The following is a 20,059-nucleotide window of genomic DNA, read 5'->3' as shown; positions in this document are numbered from 1 at the left end:
TGATCGGGATGTGAGAATTAGCCTGTAAGTGCTAGAGCTAAAGGGCCAAGCAGTGCTTAAAAGAATACAGTGTCTGTGTAATTATTTTGGGGCATAAGCTAGCCGAGCAGGCGGCCGGGGTGCTGGGAACGCAGCCCTGCCGCCCCTATTACTTCACAACTGTAACAAGGTTAGTGTCCTGGCTTCCAGGCCACAAAATGTCTGCGTCATTCTCACAGGGCCATCATCTGTCGGCATTTGTTGCCAGCGCCTCTCAAAGAAGGATGCTACTTACATCTCTGCCCCTGAGGGGAAAATGAAGTTAGGCAGGCAGTCTAGGGCTGCTTGTTAGAATGAGGAGATGCTCACTCAGGAGCAGCTCCCGCCCTCACGGCACCGTGCATGCTGCTTCAGAACTGCGCATCACAAACCTCAGACCTCACCTGTCATCGTTGGCTCTCTGCAGGGCTCCTCCACGCAATGAGCACAAACAGCAGTCCTGCCCAGAAAGGAGGAGGAAAATGGTCACTAGCAATTCATTCCCATACAACATGCCCCCACCCCGAGACTTCCTGCAGCACCTCCTAAACTGCATGGAAAGCAATACGATGGCAGGTGGGTCTTCAGATGCATGCCCTGTAGTCAGGGCTCCCCTGTGAGAGACAGGCCATAATGCATGACTATAACTGTGTAACCAATCATTTGAGCCCCATTCTGAGACTCCAAACCTAGAGCTGATTTCTTCAAAGGGAGTGACAGCTCCTCCACAGGGCAGCTACCTGTCTTCCCCCGCCCCGCCCAGAGCCAACAGCTTCCAGATCCACTCTGACATCACGAAGTACCAAACCCTAAGCTAACTGCTGTGGACATAAATGATGTCCAGCATGGAAAGAGGCTAGCCCTGAAGCCACTCCGGTCTTCTGGAGAAGATGGGAAGGGTAGGGGATACTCACTTCCTCCAGCGCATTGGCTGAACACCGAGAACACATCCATTCTTCAGAAGCCTTTGAGGGGGGCACCCCATAGCAACCTAATAAACAACACCAGGAAGAGTAAATGAAATCCAATCCAGGGGCTGGGGTCAGAACAGGGAAGAGCAATACTCTTCCATAGATACCATTCCCAAAGATAGTAAATCATACAGAAATTCCCGCAATCTGAGCCAGAGCCCCCAGGGTTCAATCATACAATATGGTCCAGAACCCAGGAGAGTCAGAGACTGGATTCACTAGTGCATCTCCCTAGTACGTAGCCAGGGACTAACCCTAGGGACTCCAAAGTTGACAGGCATTTGGGATGGATGCTGGAGCAACCAGGAAACTCATCCATCCACCAGACACCAACTTCCCAAGAATACATAAGCATCCTTTGCTGTAGGACACGGGGAAGGTCAACAGGTGACAACAACTTCCAGCAGGCAGACCATGCTGCTGGGACAGGAGGAGGAACTGAGAGGTACTCACTGGCATGCACCCGGACACTGCACTTCTTGCAGGACACTAGCATGCTGGTGCCATCCTCCTCCAGGTAAGGGGTAGAAAGGTTGATGTCTGTGCTGCAGCCAGTTGTGGTAAAGCACATTTCTGGGATCAATGGCTTGGTCCTCTGAGTCTGAGCAGCTGTTTCCGAAGCTTTCCCACAGGTCTGAGTAAAGCTTCCAAACTCCACCTAAGTGAAAGGCAGAGAACGTGCACCGCACAGTGAGCATACGTCTGTGCTCCTAGCCCTCCACCTGCTCCATCAGCAGAAAGCGGGGCCTCTTCCTGCTCTGACTGCAGCTATAGCTCCCGGGTGCACAGCCATTATCCTGAAGCTACTAATTGAAGTTACCTCTAATGACTCAAATTCAATTTCTCACAGCAGCATCAAACAAAGGCCCCTGGGGGACAACTGAGAAGAGGGAGCAAGTAAGAGGCACCTGGGATTTCAGTCTTCCCAAACCAAGTGATAATAAGATGCACCGAGACATGAGCAGCAAGGCACTGCCTGTCCCCAGGTGCTGCACATGGTGGCCCCACCATGCGCACTAGGAGACAGCACCCAGAGCACATGTTCTTAATGGGCCAGCACTGATTACCTCTGAGGGCCATGTCAGCAGTCACCTGAACTACAGCACTGTCACATGGCTGGATCCCCACCTGGGATTCCTGGCTTGGGGCCTCTCTAGGAAGAACATTATGTTACACGCTGCCCTTGGCAAACTATACATGGAGCAAACATCCTCCAGCTCTGCCGCTGGATGGCACCATTATCCCCATTCCAAGAACAGAGCCTGGAAACGTCACCCTCTGAGCCGATGCCATTCAAGAAACTCTGCCCCCACCTAGGAGATCTGCTGACAGTAACAATCAGGCCAGTCACGTCCCTCACAAAGGCACAAACAGTTCTTTTGCGGTGGCTTTCTGTTAACACAAAGACGTAGTGGGTTGCTGATCCAGTATGTGGGTCTAGGTTCCATCCTTCTGCAAACATGAGCCTGGGGCCTTGCCAAGCTCAGGGCAGCTGTGCCACTAGAGCTGCTACCCTACTGCCACCCTGTGTAGGACCATCCAGGCAGTCCCTGCTGCTGTGAATTCCCGCCTGTCCTTCTAGAGCCTGGCCCAAGTGGCCCATGATGGTGAGGTCATCAGTGCCCAGCATGGAAAGGGCCACAGTTGAACCCAGCCCTCAGTGTGTTAGACCCTCTGCCAAACAGCACTCACTGTGACAGTGAGGGAAGAAACTGCAGTCTTGGACCCAACTGATCAGGACTGCACAGCGTCAGGCAGAAAGAGCCCCAGACCAGGAGGATAAGAAACATTAGGCTCTGCAAGCATCGAGGCTCATGCCATGGGCAAGGATCACCAATCAAGGCACTCCTAAGGGTAAGCTCCCACGGCTGGGTTATCTTCCAAAGCACTGACACGGCGCGGACGCCGGAGGAAAAGGTTCTAAAGAAAGCCGTGGTGCAGCTCCACACCCGTAATTAAGCCCAGCTTCCTGAAGGCTGGCCCGGGATGCCTGCAGGTAGCAGGGCAGGCTCACCTGGTGGTATGTCTGGAAGATCATACAGACAGCACAGTGGGGAGCCTGCTGGGCCATGAGCTCATTGAACTCCTTTTCAGCCTCAAAGTTCGGGGGTCGGTTCTGCCACAGCTGGCTCAGAGGTTTGGCCCAAGCCTCTGTCTCCTCAGCCTCTTCCTCAGGGGTAAGCTGTTCAGAAGTCTCTAGAGGAGGAAAAGGGAACACGAGTTACAGCAGCCCTGAACATGGGAGGTCGGCCTAGAGTGGACTGGCTAAGCCAGGGCTCCTGGTCCCATGGCAGAGCTAATCTCAAGGTTCTAGAGATGACAGATAAAAGGCAAGGGCAGAGCTGATACCAAGACTCCTTTACGGCCTGAATGACTTAGCTGGGGTGTGCACTGGGGTGAGGGGGTAGGGGGTGGCTGTTTGTACTCCTCTTTCTGGTCAGACTGACTCAAGGTCTCTATTCTTCCTCATGTTTCAGGCACTCGGCCCACTCTGTTCCCCACAACAGCTGTCACATTCAACCCTGCCCTCTCTGGGGGCAGCAGAATAAAGCACCAGTCTGCCAAGAACCACGCCATTTGCTGCCTCCCAAATGCCAGCATGTTTACGTCCTTTCCCTCAGGGCTTTCCCTTCAGCTGTGCTGGAGAAACAGGGAGAGAAAACAAAACTGGTAAAGCCTCAAAGATGTTACATCACAGCCTTGGTCAGGACTTTCCAGCTCTCTCTCTGGAAAGTCCAAGGTGGGGGTCTCCCTGGCTGGGGAAGGACTCCTTGATATCTCAGAGGATGAATCTTCTTCCTGGCCATAAAATGTTCATGTCACCTTTCAACCAGGAGCTTGTGAAGGAAGAGCCTACAGGCATAATCCAACCCAAACAAACATTGCTATTGCATTTTCAGAGAATGGGGGTGGGGGAGAGAAATGATGATCCCAGAGACCATTATAAAGCCTGAATCCATGACATGCTGGCCCAAAGTCTCCTTATCCCTCTTGTAGTGTGTCCCGCAACTCAGGCACCCTTAACCACAGCGCAAGAAAGATCCTTCTCTCTATACATCTTCCCAGAAGAGTAAGTCTCACTACAGACGGAACACAATGGAAATCTCACAAAGCAAGATGGAAGCAATAAGGTGTAAAGCCCACTAGTTTCTGGAACACACGAGGTCAAGGGGCAGGGAGAGAGCCCCAGCGACTCTGAATGCTGGGAGGAAGCAGGAGCAAATATCAGAAGAGACTGCTCAAGTCTATAGGGTTGGCTGCCTGATGTGGGGATGAGAAGCCTGCGGCTGCATCCCTGGCCAAGCCCTCCTCTCCCCAGAGACCCCACGATCTCGGCACAGCAGCCCAGAGCGAGCTGCGCGGGCACACTGTACCAGGGCTCATTTGCTCTCTGCGGGCCACTCTAGCACAGTGCGGGTAAACCAGTGCCTCCCCCACCTCTCTGTCGTGTTTCACCTAAGGGATCTGGCAGCCGCCATTGCGGACAGCACCAGTGAAGGGCCACTGTAGTGTAAGGAGGTCAATGCAAGCAGGGCAAATCGGCCCCCAAGAGGGCCCATGGTTCAGAATGGAGCCAGAGTGCCTGACCCAAACAGGAGGGACCAAGATGGTATGGAAGAGAAAGAAATAGACACGCTCATAGCCCCAGTCTTCACATATGGACATCTGTTCTACTTACAAAGCCCAAAAGGGCCCAGATCACTGCATATGTGAACACTGAATGCCAAGGGAAACGTTCACTGTACTAAGTGAAAACTGCAGGAGTCAAGATTTTAACAGTTTACATTTGTAAAGCTTCACAGAGCCTTATCGTCAGGACGCATGCATTTCACTAAAAATGCTTTTGTAAAAAAGTAGGGAGAAATTGGGCATGGTGGTAGAAGCTCATAATTCCATCACTGATGAGGCTGAGGCAGGAGAATCATGAATTCAAACCCAGTTTGGCTACATAGCCAAACCTGCTTCTAAGAAAGAAGAAATGGTGGAATGAAGCTATATTAGACAAACAAGACTAAGAATTCTAATACATAACCTTTGTTTGACTTATATTAATTCCAAAGGGGAAAACCCTACTGGGCACATTCTTAGGTCAAGCCAGGGAAGGAAGGTAAAGCTGGACTAAGGTTATTAGGGAACTACCGCCCTGGATGGAAAACAAGATTAACAGCAGTGTGCTTATTTGGGGCAATCTGTAGGAGATGCTACTGCTGTACTAATGTGGGGTGATCTGGCTGGGACTGGTAGGCAGGCCTGTAATCCCAGTTACTCTGGGGGCTGAGGCAGCAGGACCAAGAGTTCAAGGCCAGTCTAGAAAAGGTGGTGAGACCTTGTCTTAAAATAGAAAGTGAAAAGAGGGAAATAGAGGGATCATTTAAGAGCACTGGCTGCTCTTCCAGAGGACCTGAGTTCACTGCCAGCCTCCACATGGCAGCTCACAACTCTCTACAACTCTAGTACCAGGAGATCCCACATCCTCTTCTTCGGAGCACGCTATGAACGTGGTATAGACATACATGCAAGCAGAAAAGCAGGATACTCAAGAACACAAATAATTTAAGTAAAAAGAGTCTAGGGACACAGGACAGTGGCAGGTGCTTGTCGAACATGGGTGAGGTTCTGTATTAGCTCCTAAAAAGGTTTCCTTTCTTTTTTAAATGAAACAGTCAGGCATGGTGGCTCATGCCTTTAATCTCAACACTCAGGAGGCAGAGGCAAAAAGATCGAGTTCCAGGACAGCCAAGGCTACACAACAAAACTCTGTCTTGAAAAACAACAAAAAAGGAAACACTGAAGTGACCAGATAAATACATTGTGTCCATGTGAGACTAAAGCTGCCTTCGGGGCCTTTCCTTTACACCGGTGAGGATATATATATCACTGTGAAGTGACCAGATAAACACATTGTGTCCATGTGAGACTAAAGCTACTTTGAGGATCTTTCCTTTACACTGTGTGGATATATATCACTGTGACTGGTTAGTAAAGAAGCTGACTGGCCCATAGCTGGACAGACAGAGGTTAGGTGGGACTTAGACAAAAACAGTGCAGGGAAGAAAGGGGTCAGAGTCGCTGAAAGAAGCAAGATGAACATGTCATGCTGAAAAATGGTACTAGCCAAGTGGCAGAATGTAGGTAAGAAATACGGGTTAATTTAAGTTGTAAGAGCTAGTTAGTAACTACCCTGAGCTATTGGTCACACATTTGTAATTAATATCAAGTTTCCACATGATTATCTGGGAGCAGGCTGGCAGGACAGAAAACCCCACCTACACTGCTTGAGCAGGGTATAGTGGCTCATACCTATAAACCCCAGCACCCGAAAAGTGAAAAGCAAGAGGAGCCAGCCTGGGTTACCTTACACCCTGGCTCCATAATATACTAGGAGAGAGAAAGCAGACAAACTCACAGCAAATGTCCTGATAACAATTAACAATTAGCATGCAGGGACCACACAGACTCTCCACCCTTCATTTTGTCGTAACTGAACATTGCTCATCACAAAAAGTGGAGAGAGATTCTAACAGTTATATTATTTCAAAAAGAAACACTCAGACACGCGTGCTCCCCTTTGGAAGACAGGCATAAGGATCTTTTGCCTCTTAAAACCTCTGTTTTTCCAGTTTTCTACAGTGTATTTTGTTGTTGTTTTGATTTTGCTTTTTGTTTCTTTCTGGAGACAGATTCGCTGTGTAGCCCTGGCTGTCCTGGAACTCGCTCTGTAGACCACGCTGGCCATGAATTCAGAGAGATCTGCCTGCCTCTGCCTCCCTAATGCTGAGATTAAAGGTATGCACCACCACCCAGCTAATCTGTGTCATTTTAAAGCACCTAGGGAAGAAATCAAGCAACAGACAGGAACTCTCAGTGGGGCTGGAGCACAAGCTCAGCGGCACTGCTGGGACCCCACTCAGGGTTTGTCCAGTCTTCTGATCCATGGACTTCTAGCCTGTCCCCACGCCCAGGCTGTTCATGAGATGAGCTATGCCGCACATGGAGGAGGGAAAGAGGAGCAGAGGGCAAAGCTCTAGAGAATCACTGTGCAAGCAGAGCCTCTTCTTCCACAAGGTGCAGACACCAGTACCGCTGGGGCCCACCAGCATCCACAGGTACAGACGCCAGTACCGCTGAGCCTTACCAGCATCCCCTCTCTGCTCCTGGCAGCCGAGATGGCCACTCCCTGCTGCTGTCAAGATGAGTTTCAGAACCACACTTCCCATTTTGGCTTGCATAGGTCTTTAGTTCCCCTTTCTGCCTCCTTCCCAGGCTCCTCTGCCCAGCTATCCCCAGCCTCTGATCAGCCTTCTCTGCCTTCTCAACGAGACCCCTTTATTTAAAAAAAACCAACAAAGCACATTCATGCTTCCCATATCAACATCCTCTAGCCACATGAAATGTTTTCAAAGCCAACTAAAAGCCACAAGGTGGCATCAACTCATCCTTGTCCCTGGGGACCACCCTCACAGCTCTATGAACCACTGCACAATCCAGCGCGCGCGCGCTCTCTCCCTCTCTCTCTCTCTCTCTCTCTCTCTCTCTCTCTCTCTCCCTGCTTCCACTTCTCCAGTCCCTGCCACCAGCACCCTAGCCCAGCTGGTCTAGGAGCAGCCCTCCTAACACCAACCTGACTGTTCTGCTATCCTGCTAGAAACACACTTCCCTGGCTCCAAATGCCTGTGAGAAAAGCCCCAGTAGGCTCACGGGTGGGGTTGTACACCCAGCCTCACTCCCATTTGGCTCTTCCAGCTCTTTTCAATCTGTAGCCATGGCCCTGAACTTGAGCCACACTGAGCTGATGATAGTTCCTCTGCATCGGTGCTCCCATTCTTCCTCTCTGTTGTGTACTCATGCGACGTGAGTCTTTCTTTAGATCTTTTTACCTGTCCCCCCCCCACTACTCTGTGACCATCTTGAGGGCATGGACAATCTTAGCCTGCTTTGTATGCACACATTCAGCACAGGGCTTGGCAACACTGGAAGAATTTCCTATCCTGAAAAACCAGTCTTGCACCTCCTAGTTGAAGAAGGGAAAGAACCTACACACAATCACCCTGTGTGTGGCACAGTCCACCGATCTTGAACTGATAGTGAAGAAAACACATTCACAAACCGGCATAAATGGAAGTCCTAGCCTCTGCCTGGTTACCTGAGAGAAGAGCTAGTAGCCATGGGCCCTCGCTCACCACTGCCCTCTGACACCCTGAGACAGCAAGGCTCACTGTGGTAAACTGTTGTCCTTCTCGTGGAGAGCAGAGACGAGACTCACCATCATCACTGCCACACTCCTGCAGCACGAGCGGGTGATGGCGCGGGAGCTTACTTAAGGGCTGGCGGCGACCCTTGGTCTTCTTATTCTCCTCCAGGGAAAGCATGTACTCATCCGCAACCTGAGCAAACAAGGGACATGAGCTCGGTGATGAAACCGGAGGGAGTTATGATGACATACACCTGTAAATCTTACCACTCGGGAGGCTGAAGTGTGAGGACAGAGACTAAGGCAACATGGGCTACATATGCAGTTCAGCATCTCAAAAACAGGAGGGAGGGGGAGAGGGAGGGAGGGAGGGGGAGAGGGAGGGAGGGACGGAGGACTGGGGGAAAGGGAAGGGGAGGGGAGTGATATAGGAAAGAAACATAAAACTGAATGAACACACACACACACACACACACGCACACTGTCTTAGGGCTGGGGAGATGGCTCAATAGTTAAAAGCATTGGCTGATCTTCCAGAGGACTTAGATTCTATTTCTGACACCTACACGGCAGCTCACAACTACCTTAAGCTCCAGTTCCAGGGAATTCAACACCCTCTTCTGTACTCTCAAGCACTGTGTACATGTGGTGCCCAGACATATGTAGAGGCCAAACACTCACATGTGTAAAATAAAATAAAAATTTAAAGCGATTCAAAAAACACAGCCGGGCGGTGGTGGCGCACGCCTTTAATCCCAGCACTCGGGAGGCAGAGGCAGGCGGATCTCTGTGAGTTCGAGGCCAGCCTGGTCTACAAAGTGAGTTCCATGACAACCAGAGGTACATGAAGAAATCCTGTCTCAAAAAAAAAAACAAAAAAAAAAAACAAAGCATAAGCCAGAATGTCAGGTAACTAGTCTGTACTCGTGTATTTTAGAATTTTAGGGCAAAAATCTGTTTATGTCTTGCTTCCTGGCCTTCTCAGAAGATGTCTGAACTAGAGGACAAGCAGGAACCCCCCCCCACACACACACACTTTAAGGTCCCTGCTATAAAACATCCGAGGCCATCAGATGGGCGAGCCAAAGTGCCCCTTTCTTTGGGAGGTGAGCATGTGTTACAGTGCATGTACTGGGCAGCAGGGCCATCCACACTGAGAACCTAGAAGACAACAGGATGAGGGCTCCTACGCCATTGCAAGGTCAGCAGTCCACTCAAGCTCCACCTTCCACCCTGCTGAAATCTGCATTCTCGGGGCCACTGCTGCTAACACCCGAATGAGGTGAGTTTCCTCTTCTCCAAGAAAGAGCACCAGCCAAGGCAGAGTATGTCTGCCCTCTGGCCTAAATGCCAAGGGAAGGTTGATTTGATACCACATTTGCATCATGCCCGAGCAAACATAATTAGGTCTAAGATGTACAGGCCTGACGATTACTCCATGCGTTTCTTTTTAATCAACATACTTAAAAGTTGGTTGTACTGACATTATGAGACACGGGCTTGGCAAAACCATTAAGCGAGGAAATGAGGCCTAGCAGTCGGCCACTTTCCAACACTGACTAAACTAATGCCTCAGATCTACAAAGAGGGGGGGGGGCACTGCTGGGTCACTTCAGAGGCGTCCTGAGCCCATGGAATACAGAGCACCTCAGAGATTAACAAAAGCGCATGGGATCTCAAGAGAAAACAAATACAAGTTTCTCGACAGGACAGTGTCCTGAGACCCATTCACTTGACAGCTGCTGACTGGGCAGACTGGGCACCTTCCACGAGCAAAGGCCTCTCGGGAATGGAGGAGGTGACAGGGCAGGATCTAGTCTCCCGAGTGGAAGGCGCATGGAACATACAGGAAGGAGGCGAACTTCACAGTGCGCCCAAAGCAGCGGTTCTCCAGTGTACAACGGGCATCACGGTGCAGAACACGCACAGGCCAGACTTAACCCCGTGTCACAGAACAGCAGGCGAGGAAGGCCCTCGACAGCCAACACTGGGGTGAGCAGGAAGGGCGCTGGGTACCGTCTCCTCCACCCAAACAGCCTCTCTTTGGTCCGCATGCTTCTTTGGGGGGTTCTGTTGTATTCTGTTTAGTTTGAGATAAACTCTTATGTATCCCAGGCTAGCATTAAACTCCCATGTAGTTGAGGATAACCCTGAATTCCTGCTCTTCCTACCTGCACCTCCTAAGTGTTGGGGTTGCACAGGTACGTTCCACTGTATGCATTGAAGCAGGGCTAGGGGGAGAATCGTGGGTACACTCTACCAACTGAGTCACGTCCCCTGTCCTATGATTCACAACTTTCAAATGAGTGAGATTTCACCATTTTTAATACTTATTTTGCTTTATGTATATAAGTGCTTGCAGCGCTTGAGACTGGGCACCGCATGTCCACCGGGTACCCAAGTCAGGAGAGAGCATCAGAGCCTCTGGAACTGGAGTTACCAATGGCTGTGAGCCACCAAGTGGTTGCTGGGAAATGAGCCTGATCCTCTACAAAGCAGCCAGTGCTCTTAACCACTGAGCCACCCCTCCAGCACCAGATTTCACTTTTTGGGAGAAATTCTAGTTTAATTTCTTAAAACACTATTTTCCTGTGAATGACCTAATTCTGTACATTTTTAAATTGCCTATACAGGCAAAATTTCATTATAAATTAAATTTATAATTCATCATAAAATTCACAATATTCTGCTAACTTCCTACTTTGAGCTCATCTCAGTGACAGGCATGTGGCAGAGACTAGGGAGAAATGCAATGAGAATAAAGAAACCAGACAGAGTAAAGACTCTAGACGGGGGCTGGAGAGATGGTTCAGAGGTTAAGAGCATTGGCTATTCTTCCAGAGGTTCTGAGTTCAATTCCCAGCAACCACATGGTGGCTCACAACTGTCTATAATGAGATCTGGTGCCCTCTTCTGGCCTGCAGGAATAAACAAATCTTTTTTTAAAGAAGGAAGCTGGAACGGATTAGGGGGTGAAAGGCAGCTAAGACTGCTCACCTGGATAAAGACAATGACAACACACAGTTAAACATACAGTGTGCCACAACACGGATCTAGGAGCCTTACTCGTTAATCATGGGATGTGTGGCATTAAGAAATGCAGACCAGAGTTAGAAGTCAGCCAGAAACTGTGCACCCAAGACTCCTCAGCATAGGTTAAGACCATGGCTATGTTTTGTGGCACATACTTGTCATTCTACTTGGGAGACTGAGGCAAAAGGATCACTTAAAGCCGCAAGATAGAGGTCAGCCTGGATAATACAGTGAGACTCACATCTCAAATGAAAACCAAAACAGAGCTACAATCATGGGAGTGGCTGCGAACTCTGGTGGAAGGCCAACCAACCAAGGAGCAGGCTTAGGCAGTAGGATAAAGAGAAGGCAGCACAGGAAGGCAACGCAGCCTCAGACAGAGCCTCGAAGGCTCCACGGGAGGTGCTGCAAACAAGTCCCACAGAGCTCGGACGGCTGACAAGAGCAGAGGGAACACAGAACACGTGGCCACCGGAATGTCTAGACTTGTGGCCTGTTCACCCAGGCAGACAGTAGGAACAGGGAAGAATCTTGTCTCAGCCCACCTTGCAGAGGAACAAGAGTAATAAAATTAGCCCGAGAAGGGAGTGGCCTCTGTGATCTTAGTGGGCCATCTAAGCATGTCTACAGCCAGAGGGAAAAGAAGGTAAATGGAGATAGTAAGACCTGCGGCTGGGTGGTGAGGACACACACCACTAATCCCAGCAGGGAGGCAGAGGCAGGCGAGTTCAAGACCAGCCTGGTCTACACAGCAAGTTCCAGGACAGTCAGGGCTACACAGAGAAACACTGTCTCAAAAAAAAAAAAAAGATATGTAGCAAACAGTGTCCACAACCTAACCTATGAACGTGCCATGTTAATATGACAAAGGAGAATTAAGACTGATAACAAGATGACTGTAAAGTAGGGGGATTATCCTAGATTATCCGGGCAGGACCAATATAATCACTAAGGCACATACAGCAATAGCACCAAAGAGGTTAGGAACCTTGTGCAGAACATTCCAGGCCCCTGCCTGCAATAAACCTGGGTACCAGAGTCTAGAAATTTCTTTTTTTTTTTTTTTATTTTTCCAAGGCAGGGCTTCTGTAGACCAGGTTGGCCTTGAACTGACTGAGATATACCTGCCTCTACCTCCCAAGTACTGGGATTTTAAAGGCTGCACCACCACTCAGCTTAGAAATTTGTCTCCTCCTCTAATGCGTAGCACACGGAGTTGTAGGCACATACTTCCCCGGCTCCTGGAGTGGTGCATGCCCTCTGACGGCCTTCCATTGACTCCCTGTATGCCCGCATGCCCTACATGCCCAGCCGATATGCCCCTTGCTTCCTTCCTTAGCCTACCTCACAAACATGGCGCACAACATGACCCCGTCTCACTCACAAACACTGAAAATCCTTCAGTTGTCTCTGAATCTCTGTCTTGCACAGATGATGCCCTTGCCACTCCAGGAAATCAAGCCAAAGCCTAAGTTGTCTGAGCTATGCTACCTGTCGGGACATCCTGTCTCCCAGTCAGGGTTCCCACGTTCCAGAAACTCGGGTGCACTTCTGGCCCCACCCTGTCACCACGGTCAGCTCCACTCTCACCACCTCTCAAACCCAGGTTCCCAAGATGCTTTTATTCAGAGGTGGGGCAGGGGTTGGTTTTTCGAGATGGGGTTTCTCTGTATAGCTGTGACCATCCTAGAACTCACTCTATAGAGACCAGGTTGGCCTCGAACTCAGAGAGATCCACCTGCCGAGTGCTAGCATGCACCACCACTGAGAACTTTTCTTCTTTAAATCCTTTCTCCTCCTTTCATGGAGTAGGATAGGTGTGGTGGCACAGTCCTTTAATCTCAGCACTAGGGAGGCAGAGGTAGGTGGATCTCTGTGAGTTCAATGACAGCCTGGTCTACATAGTGAGTTCCAGGCTAGCCAGTGATACATGGTTGAGACCCAAAAGAAAGAGAAATAACAAAGGGAAGGAGGGACGGAGGGAGGAAGAAGTTCCATGGCATCAGGCTTGAAAGCAATAAAAGCAGAATGAAGCAGGCCAGGCAGGTACGTGAGGTCAGACCTGCATGACAGGCACCCTCATGCTCCATCTTTGTACACCTCTGGGTAGATCATGAAGTTCCAGTCTCCAGGCTCAGCCTGCAGACCCATCATGCCTGACCTTGGAGAGAAGGGAAAACTCTCCTCTCCCAGACTCTTGCTAGAGTCTTGTTCTGTCTACCTGGTGTATTCCTCCAAACTTCAAGGTTGAGCCGAAAGTCTCCTTCACATCCTGAACTCCTTCAGCCCTGCTAGGCTGCCAGCTCTTCCAATGGGAGCTACACTGCTCACCATCACCCAGTGCTGAAACCATATGCTCCTCTCTGTCCATATTCAGCTCTCAAGGCGTGTTGGAGGTCCTGGAGGGCAGTCCTGGCCCACAGAACACAGGCCCAAATGACTACAAAGGTTAAGTGAGCAGGTGGGTCATTTTTGGAGAACTTAAGCACTCAAAGCTGCCAGCACACACTGACAGAGCAGACTAAGGAATTAGTACGACCGAGAATTCACAAAGAAATGAAAAGGAAGTTGAAAGCACTCGGGCTTTCCAGCAGGACTGAGAGGTTCCTAAAGAGAAGCCTCCCTACCCTGTGGATTATGATGGCAAAGACATCTTGGCTTCTGTCCATGCCATGGATGCTCAGTATGCATCAGTGAGTTGCAATCTGCCTTCTGCAGGGGGAATACATGCTAGTCTGCAATCTCACCATATGGGAGCTTGGGCAATGCTTTGTTCCTTCCAGGGCCTGCGGACATCCAGGACTGCCTATCCCTAGGTCATCCATCTATTTGAAAGTAAAAGAGGAGCAGGACCATTTGCCCACAGGTTAAAAAAAAGTAACTCTGTTCAATCATATTAACTGATAACAAAATGGCATCTAACCCAATTTCTTTTAATCCATCACTTAATTGCTATCAAATATAGGAAGAAAAAAAGATGGCTAGTATTTATTGGCTAGCTACAGGCTCTCCAAAAATAAAAATAAAAACGGCACTAAAAACCTCCAGTAAAATTTACAGTAATAGACTGAACGATGTTAATAAAATATTTAGTATCCATTACATCTTTGATATTTGCTAGCTACTCTTTGGACAGTGATTACCAGGAAGTCAGAATTCTGCAAGCAGAGGACAGACGGGGTGAACTGCTGTGCCACAGCAGGGCAGATTGGCACCCAAGGGCTTGTGAGGAAGAATAACAAGGCGGCAGCTGCATGGGTTAGATGGTTTCCAAGCTGAAAAGCGTTCTCTTGTGGTGCTGCATTGGGGATACAGAGAGCAGTGGTGGGTGCTGCACTAGGGGTACAGAGAGCAGCGGTCAAAACCACAAGAAGGAAGCATGGCGGTTATTAATTCATTAGCCTGCAATCACTATGAGATGCATGCAGGAAGTCTACAGAAAATGAGTCCTGACACTCAGAGGAAGTGGTGAGAATTATCTGGGTACTGGAAGACAACCTGTGAGTTTGGAGCTGGGGATCCACACAGTAGAGGAAGAAAGAGAACCAAGTCCCCTCTGTTGTGCGCTCACCTCCGCTTGTGTGCCACAGCACACACGTGCCCACAATACATACAAGTAACCCACAAAATCAATAACTGAAAAAAAATTGTGATGTTTTTGTCTTGCGAGATGGGGTTGCTGTGTAGCCAAGCTCACAGCCAAAGCAAAAAGAATTTTTTTAAATAAAAATCAGAGTGTTCCTTAAAAAAAAAAAAAAAAAAAAAAAAAAAAAAAGACAAGAAGCATGGGAGATGGTGACAGCTGTGGTCCCAGCACTTAGCAGGCCAGGGCTAGAGCACCTTGAGATCATGGCTACAGTGAGCTCTGGCCAATCTAAGCAACTTAGTGAGAACCTTAGTGAGATTTGTCCTAGTTTTAAAACGAAGGGGTGACGTGTGTGAGGCTGAAGCAGGAGTTCAAGGCCTGCCTGGGCTACATCAAACAGCAAGATCCAAGGGCCAGTGAGAAGACTCATCAGGTAAAAGTGCTGGCCACACAAACCAGCCCTATAATCTGCAGGCATCTGTAATCACAACACTCCTAAATAAAGCAAGATGGGAGGCAGCAACACAACTACCCGGAAGTTCTCAGGTCACGTGGCCTGAAGCACAGAGCAGCAGCAAAAGAACCTACCCAAGTGGAAGAACAGACTCCTCCAAGTTGTGCTCTGACCCCCTACACATGTCAGTATGTAGTCACCCACACATCACATATCCACACACACATGCAACACTCTCCCCCCAAATAAATCCTGGGAAAAAATTCACAATCCTATCAGAAAGAACAAAGCGGTAGAGATGTCTCCGAAGCCAAGAGCATTACCACTGCTATGGTGGACCAAACTCAGTCCCCAGCTCCAGGGCATGACCACTGCTATGGTGGACCAAACTCAGTCCCCAGCTCCAGGGCATGACCACTGCTATGGTGGACCAAACTCAGTCCCCAGCTCCAGGGCATGACCACTGCTATGGTGGACCAAACTCAGTCCCCAGCTCCAGGGCATGACCACTGCTATGGTGGACCAAATTCAGACCCCAGCTCCAGGTCAGGCTGCTCACTCCCCTGTGCCCAGTTCCAAGGCAATCCAACACCTCTGGCCTCTCACTTGTACAAAAACCACAAAGATCACACACATACACACAATTTAAAATAAATTATTTTTTTTTAAAGGATAAGGGACAAAAGGCAACACTAGGGAAACCTGGACCATATATGGAAGATCAAAAAACATGGCCCACATGCAATGGTGACAGCAAAGTCAGGGAGCATTCCTCCTATTTTTCAAAGACATCCAGCCCAACGAGTTACTTAATATGAAGAACAGAAAGTCAGTCAGGTGGTCTCTGTGAGTTCAAGGTCAGGCAAGGCTGCCCAGTGAGCTCGTACTCTAACAAGTTTAGGGGAAGGAACGCAATCACTCAGGTGTCCACATGTGGAGGTCAGAAACAACTTCAGCAGGTGGACCTCTCTTCTACTAGGTGGGCTCAAAAGCAGAATTCAGGCCATTAGGCCTGGTGGCAGGCACCTTTACCTATTAACCCATTTCACCAGCCCCCTTTTATTGTTTTTGTAAGATGGGGTCTAATATAGCTCAAGCTGGTCTCAAATGCATCTCGCAGCTAAGGATGACCATGAAGGCCTGCTCCTTCCTCCACCTCCCTGTGCCGGGGCTACAGGTAAAGCTCGCCACCCTTTACCCTGACTGTAATCTGGACCACGGCAGCTGTGAGGCCCAGCCTGCCGCCCTTGACTCCGACTGTTATCTGGACCATACCAGCCGTGAGGCCAGAGAATGAGGTTCTCTGGGAGAGGTGAATCAGCTGCAGCCAATAGGAATCCTCTCAGCATGGCCGACCTGTCAGGAACCACAATATTCAAAGGAAGAAAACATAGGTTCTGGTAACAGTGGGTACTAGAAGGAGGCCTGAACAAACACATCCACATACGGCTTTGGGAACTCGTCCTGGTCTCCAAAAGGAAGATCTAGCAATGATTCCACGGAGTAATGAAAACGCCTAAAAAGAAAATGCCCCTGGATATCAGGGTGAGAAAGGCCACTGTGGTGGTCTGAGTGGTCAACAGGGAGTGGAGATATTTGAAAGGATTGGGGGTGAGACCTGGAGAAAGTATGTCACTGGAAATAGGCTTTGAGGTTTCCATGTTAAACCCAGCTGTCTCCTCGTCTGCCTGCAGATCAGGATGAAGCTCAACTATTTTCCAACACCGTATCTGCCACAGCTATTGCCAGGCTTCCTGTCGTGGCAGAGGATCAAATCTCTGGAACTGTAAGAAAGTCCCAATTAAATGCGTTCTTTCATAAGTATTTAAAAGAGTTGCCTTGGTCACGGTGTCTCTTCATGCGCTAAACAGTGACTAAGATGCCACCTAGTCTCAAATCCCAAACATCTGGGCTGCAACCATGCCATTCAAACCTTCCTGCTCTAGGCAAGGAGTCAGAGGAAGGGCTCCCAGCACATCAGCACATCGACCAAGCTTAGGATTTGCACTGCGCTGTCCCTGATGCTGCGGCTGAGATGGGGTCCTCTGGATCAGCAGTCACACACAGCACAGAGGAAAGGGAAGACAGGGAACATCACCTGGCATTCTGACACAATCAATTCAGGCAGCAGATGCAAGACGGGACAGAGGGAGCCTCTCACACACCTGCACCCTCACAGGCCCCTCCTCCACAGGATGCCTTGCAGGGCAGTGGCCTCCCACACCACTGCAGAGCCTGTACCTCTGCCAGCTCCTGCTCACTGATGCTTCGTGGGGCGCTGCGCTTCTTCTTCACACTCGGCTCTCCTGTGGTGGTCCGGCCATCCCCTCTGGCATAGCTGTGCACAGTGAGAACTCCTGTTGTCTCCTGGCCTTGGCAAGAGACAGACTCGCTGGTTTCAGAATCTGAAGAAACTGAATCCTGAGATGAACTGGAGCCCAGGCTGGAAGAGGGTTTCTTTTTGGAACCCGAGAAGACAATGCGTCCTCCCATGGATGCGGGATTCACAGAGAGGTCCAGCGCGGCTGCTTCAGGCTCATCCTCCTCATCCTCCTCTTCCAGTTTGACATTCTTCAGCTCTTCAAATTTGACTTCAGTGGGGTCAGAGTAATCTGAAACACAGGTGCACATCAGGCAGAGCCAGCGTCCTTGTTGAAAGCAGGACGGCAAAGTCTAACAACCGACCAGCCACCGTGAGGTCAGGGACTCAAACCCAAGTCCTGGCTGTAAGTTACTACAACTCACACATGGTAGGGCTATGAGCAAGGGCTACTGCTGTTCCTCATCACCAGGCCTTGGGCACAGCAGAAGCCCAGCTGCAAAGTGCAAAGAAACCTGCTAAGAGCCAGCCGTATTCCAAAGCACAGGTCACAGCACAGTAACACAGTGCTCTCTAGCCAGACATACCTCACCATAGTAAGCAGATTCTTCAAGCCCATGAGAAGCTTGTCCCTAGGAAATCCAGACTTGGTGCCTATCTGAGTTACCTGCTCCAAAACCACCATGAACCTACAGCACTTGTGGGTCCTCCAGGCTCCAAGTGAGCAAACACTCCAGGGACAGGCAGTCTGATTGGGTAAATACACTGTAGTCTTGCAGCATGTAGTTATATTTAAGTAAGACTTTTAAGCTGGGCATGGTGGTGCTTGCCTAGAATCTTAGCATTTGAGAGGCAGGAGGGGGTCAGGGTACAGAGCAAGACAATGAATCAAAACAAACCGAACCTGGCAGCACATGCCTATAACCCCAACACTCAGAAGCCTGAGGCAAGAAGATCGTAGTTCAAAGTTAGGCTGGGCTACACAGTGAGGCCTTGCTTCAAAAACCAATAAGCCAAGTATGGCAGTACATGTCTTTAATACCAGTGAGACAGTCAGACCTTGTGGGCTACATGGAGAGTTCCAGGACAGCCAGAGATACATAGAGCCTACCTCAAAATATTAAAAATAGAAAAGAACAACTAAGAGCCAGAGAGATAGCACAGCAGGCAAAAGCACAAGCTTCACGAGCCTAGGTTCAATCTGGGAACTGACGTAAGCATGAAAGGGGAACACGTCCCACCAAGATTTCCTCTGCAGTGCGCGCGCGCACACACACACACACACACACACACACACACACACACACACACAGGGATAGACAGGAGAGCTCATATACACATAAAGCACATGTAATAATAAACAAACCTTTGTTATGTTCTTTTCCCCCCATTTTTTGAGACAGATTCTCACTGTGTAGTCCTGGCTGTCCTGGAACTCGATATGTAAACTAGGCTGGCCTCAAACTCTCAAAAGATCCACCTGCCCCTGCCACTCAACTGCTACGATTACTTGGCCCCATAACTAAAGTTTTAAATAATAGATAGAAATAAAACGGAGCATCCTTACGGTATCCCACCTCTCTTATCCAGCCTGGCCACACACTGCATCCATCCTTCCAACCCATATCAAATTCGGAGGAAAGCACCAAGAGCTCCCAGAGACAGAGCTTCCCATCACCAGGGCTGGCCTGGCTCTTCTTCACGGAGATGCCCTGGCCACACCTGCCCACCTCATATTGCTAAAATCACCTTCACGGAAGCCTTTGGTCTTTGCTGTTTCCTTGAGCCTTGTCCTCTCTGTCTGGCTAATCTATGTGCCCCTAAGCAAAATGCTTCTCACATTCCAGTACAAGCCTGCTCACAACCAGACGCTCACAGACCTGACTTTCACGTTTCTCTGACCCTGCAACTCAATACAACACTGACCCTCCAACAGACAGGTGTCAGTTAGGGCTGTGGACAAACCAGCACTGTCAGCTCACCTGGAAAAGGAAGGCCATCCTCAACTTGCCGCACGGAGCTGTGGGTGGGTCTCACCGGGGCTAGGGTGGCCTGGCACTCCGTCAGCTCATATTGTCCAGAACTCAGCTCTTCCTTGGGGAAGAGCTCACTCTGGCTCACCTCCTGTGGTATTTCAAGACAGACTCGGTGTCGCTTTGTCCCTATTCGGTGCTTGGCCAGGCTGCAAGAGAAGGCAAACCTTCTAGAGCCCATATGTTCACCCATTCCCCCAACGCATTCACACATACCAACACACAATCCAAAGCAAAATGGGATCTCACCTCCCAGCTGGATAGTGTAGACACTACTGCCCACCTTTGACACCTACTATGAGGACCGAGATGGGGCATGCAGAATACCTGGTGGGCTACCTGGCCTAGACCAGGCAGCCCCACAATGTCCCTCCCATCTTTTCCATATGTGCACAGTCCTCTAGCTCAGACCCCAATAAGAGATGTCACTCCTTATTCCCGAGCTGGTGACT

The 20,059-nt window shown here is 49.7% G+C and overlaps 1 protein-coding gene across 5 annotated transcripts in view; it reads right to left on the bottom strand.

The window, feature by feature from the left end:
* The window catches only part of Kdm4a (lysine demethylase 4A), a 48,561-nt gene that overhangs the window by 11,789 nt on the left and 16,713 nt on the right, over nt 1-20,059 (bottom strand). For all 5 annotated transcript variants that reach the window (XM_041651916.1, XM_041651913.1, XM_041651915.1 and 2 more), the window contains exons 10-16: nt 19,557-19,756; nt 17,496-17,866; nt 8,254-8,374; nt 3,004-3,185; nt 1,443-1,647; nt 933-1,009; nt 423-478 (exon numbers count right to left, since the gene is read on the bottom strand). In XM_041651916.1, the coding sequence (XP_041507850.1) occupies nt 423-478; nt 933-1,009; nt 1,443-1,647; nt 3,004-3,185; nt 8,254-8,374; nt 17,496-17,866; nt 19,557-19,756 (1,212 nt within the window). The remainder of the gene's footprint in view (nt 1-422; nt 479-932; nt 1,010-1,442; nt 1,648-3,003; nt 3,186-8,253; nt 8,375-17,495; nt 17,867-19,556; nt 19,757-20,059) is intronic.

The sequence above is a fragment of the Microtus oregoni genome, unplaced genomic scaffold (genome assembly GCF_018167655.1).
Source record: "Microtus oregoni isolate MIOR12 unplaced genomic scaffold, Mior012 000005F_ref0000423, whole genome shotgun sequence".
NCBI lineage: Eukaryota > Metazoa > Chordata > Mammalia > Rodentia > Cricetidae > Microtus > Microtus oregoni.
This window is presented reverse-complemented; position numbering and strand designations above follow the sequence as displayed.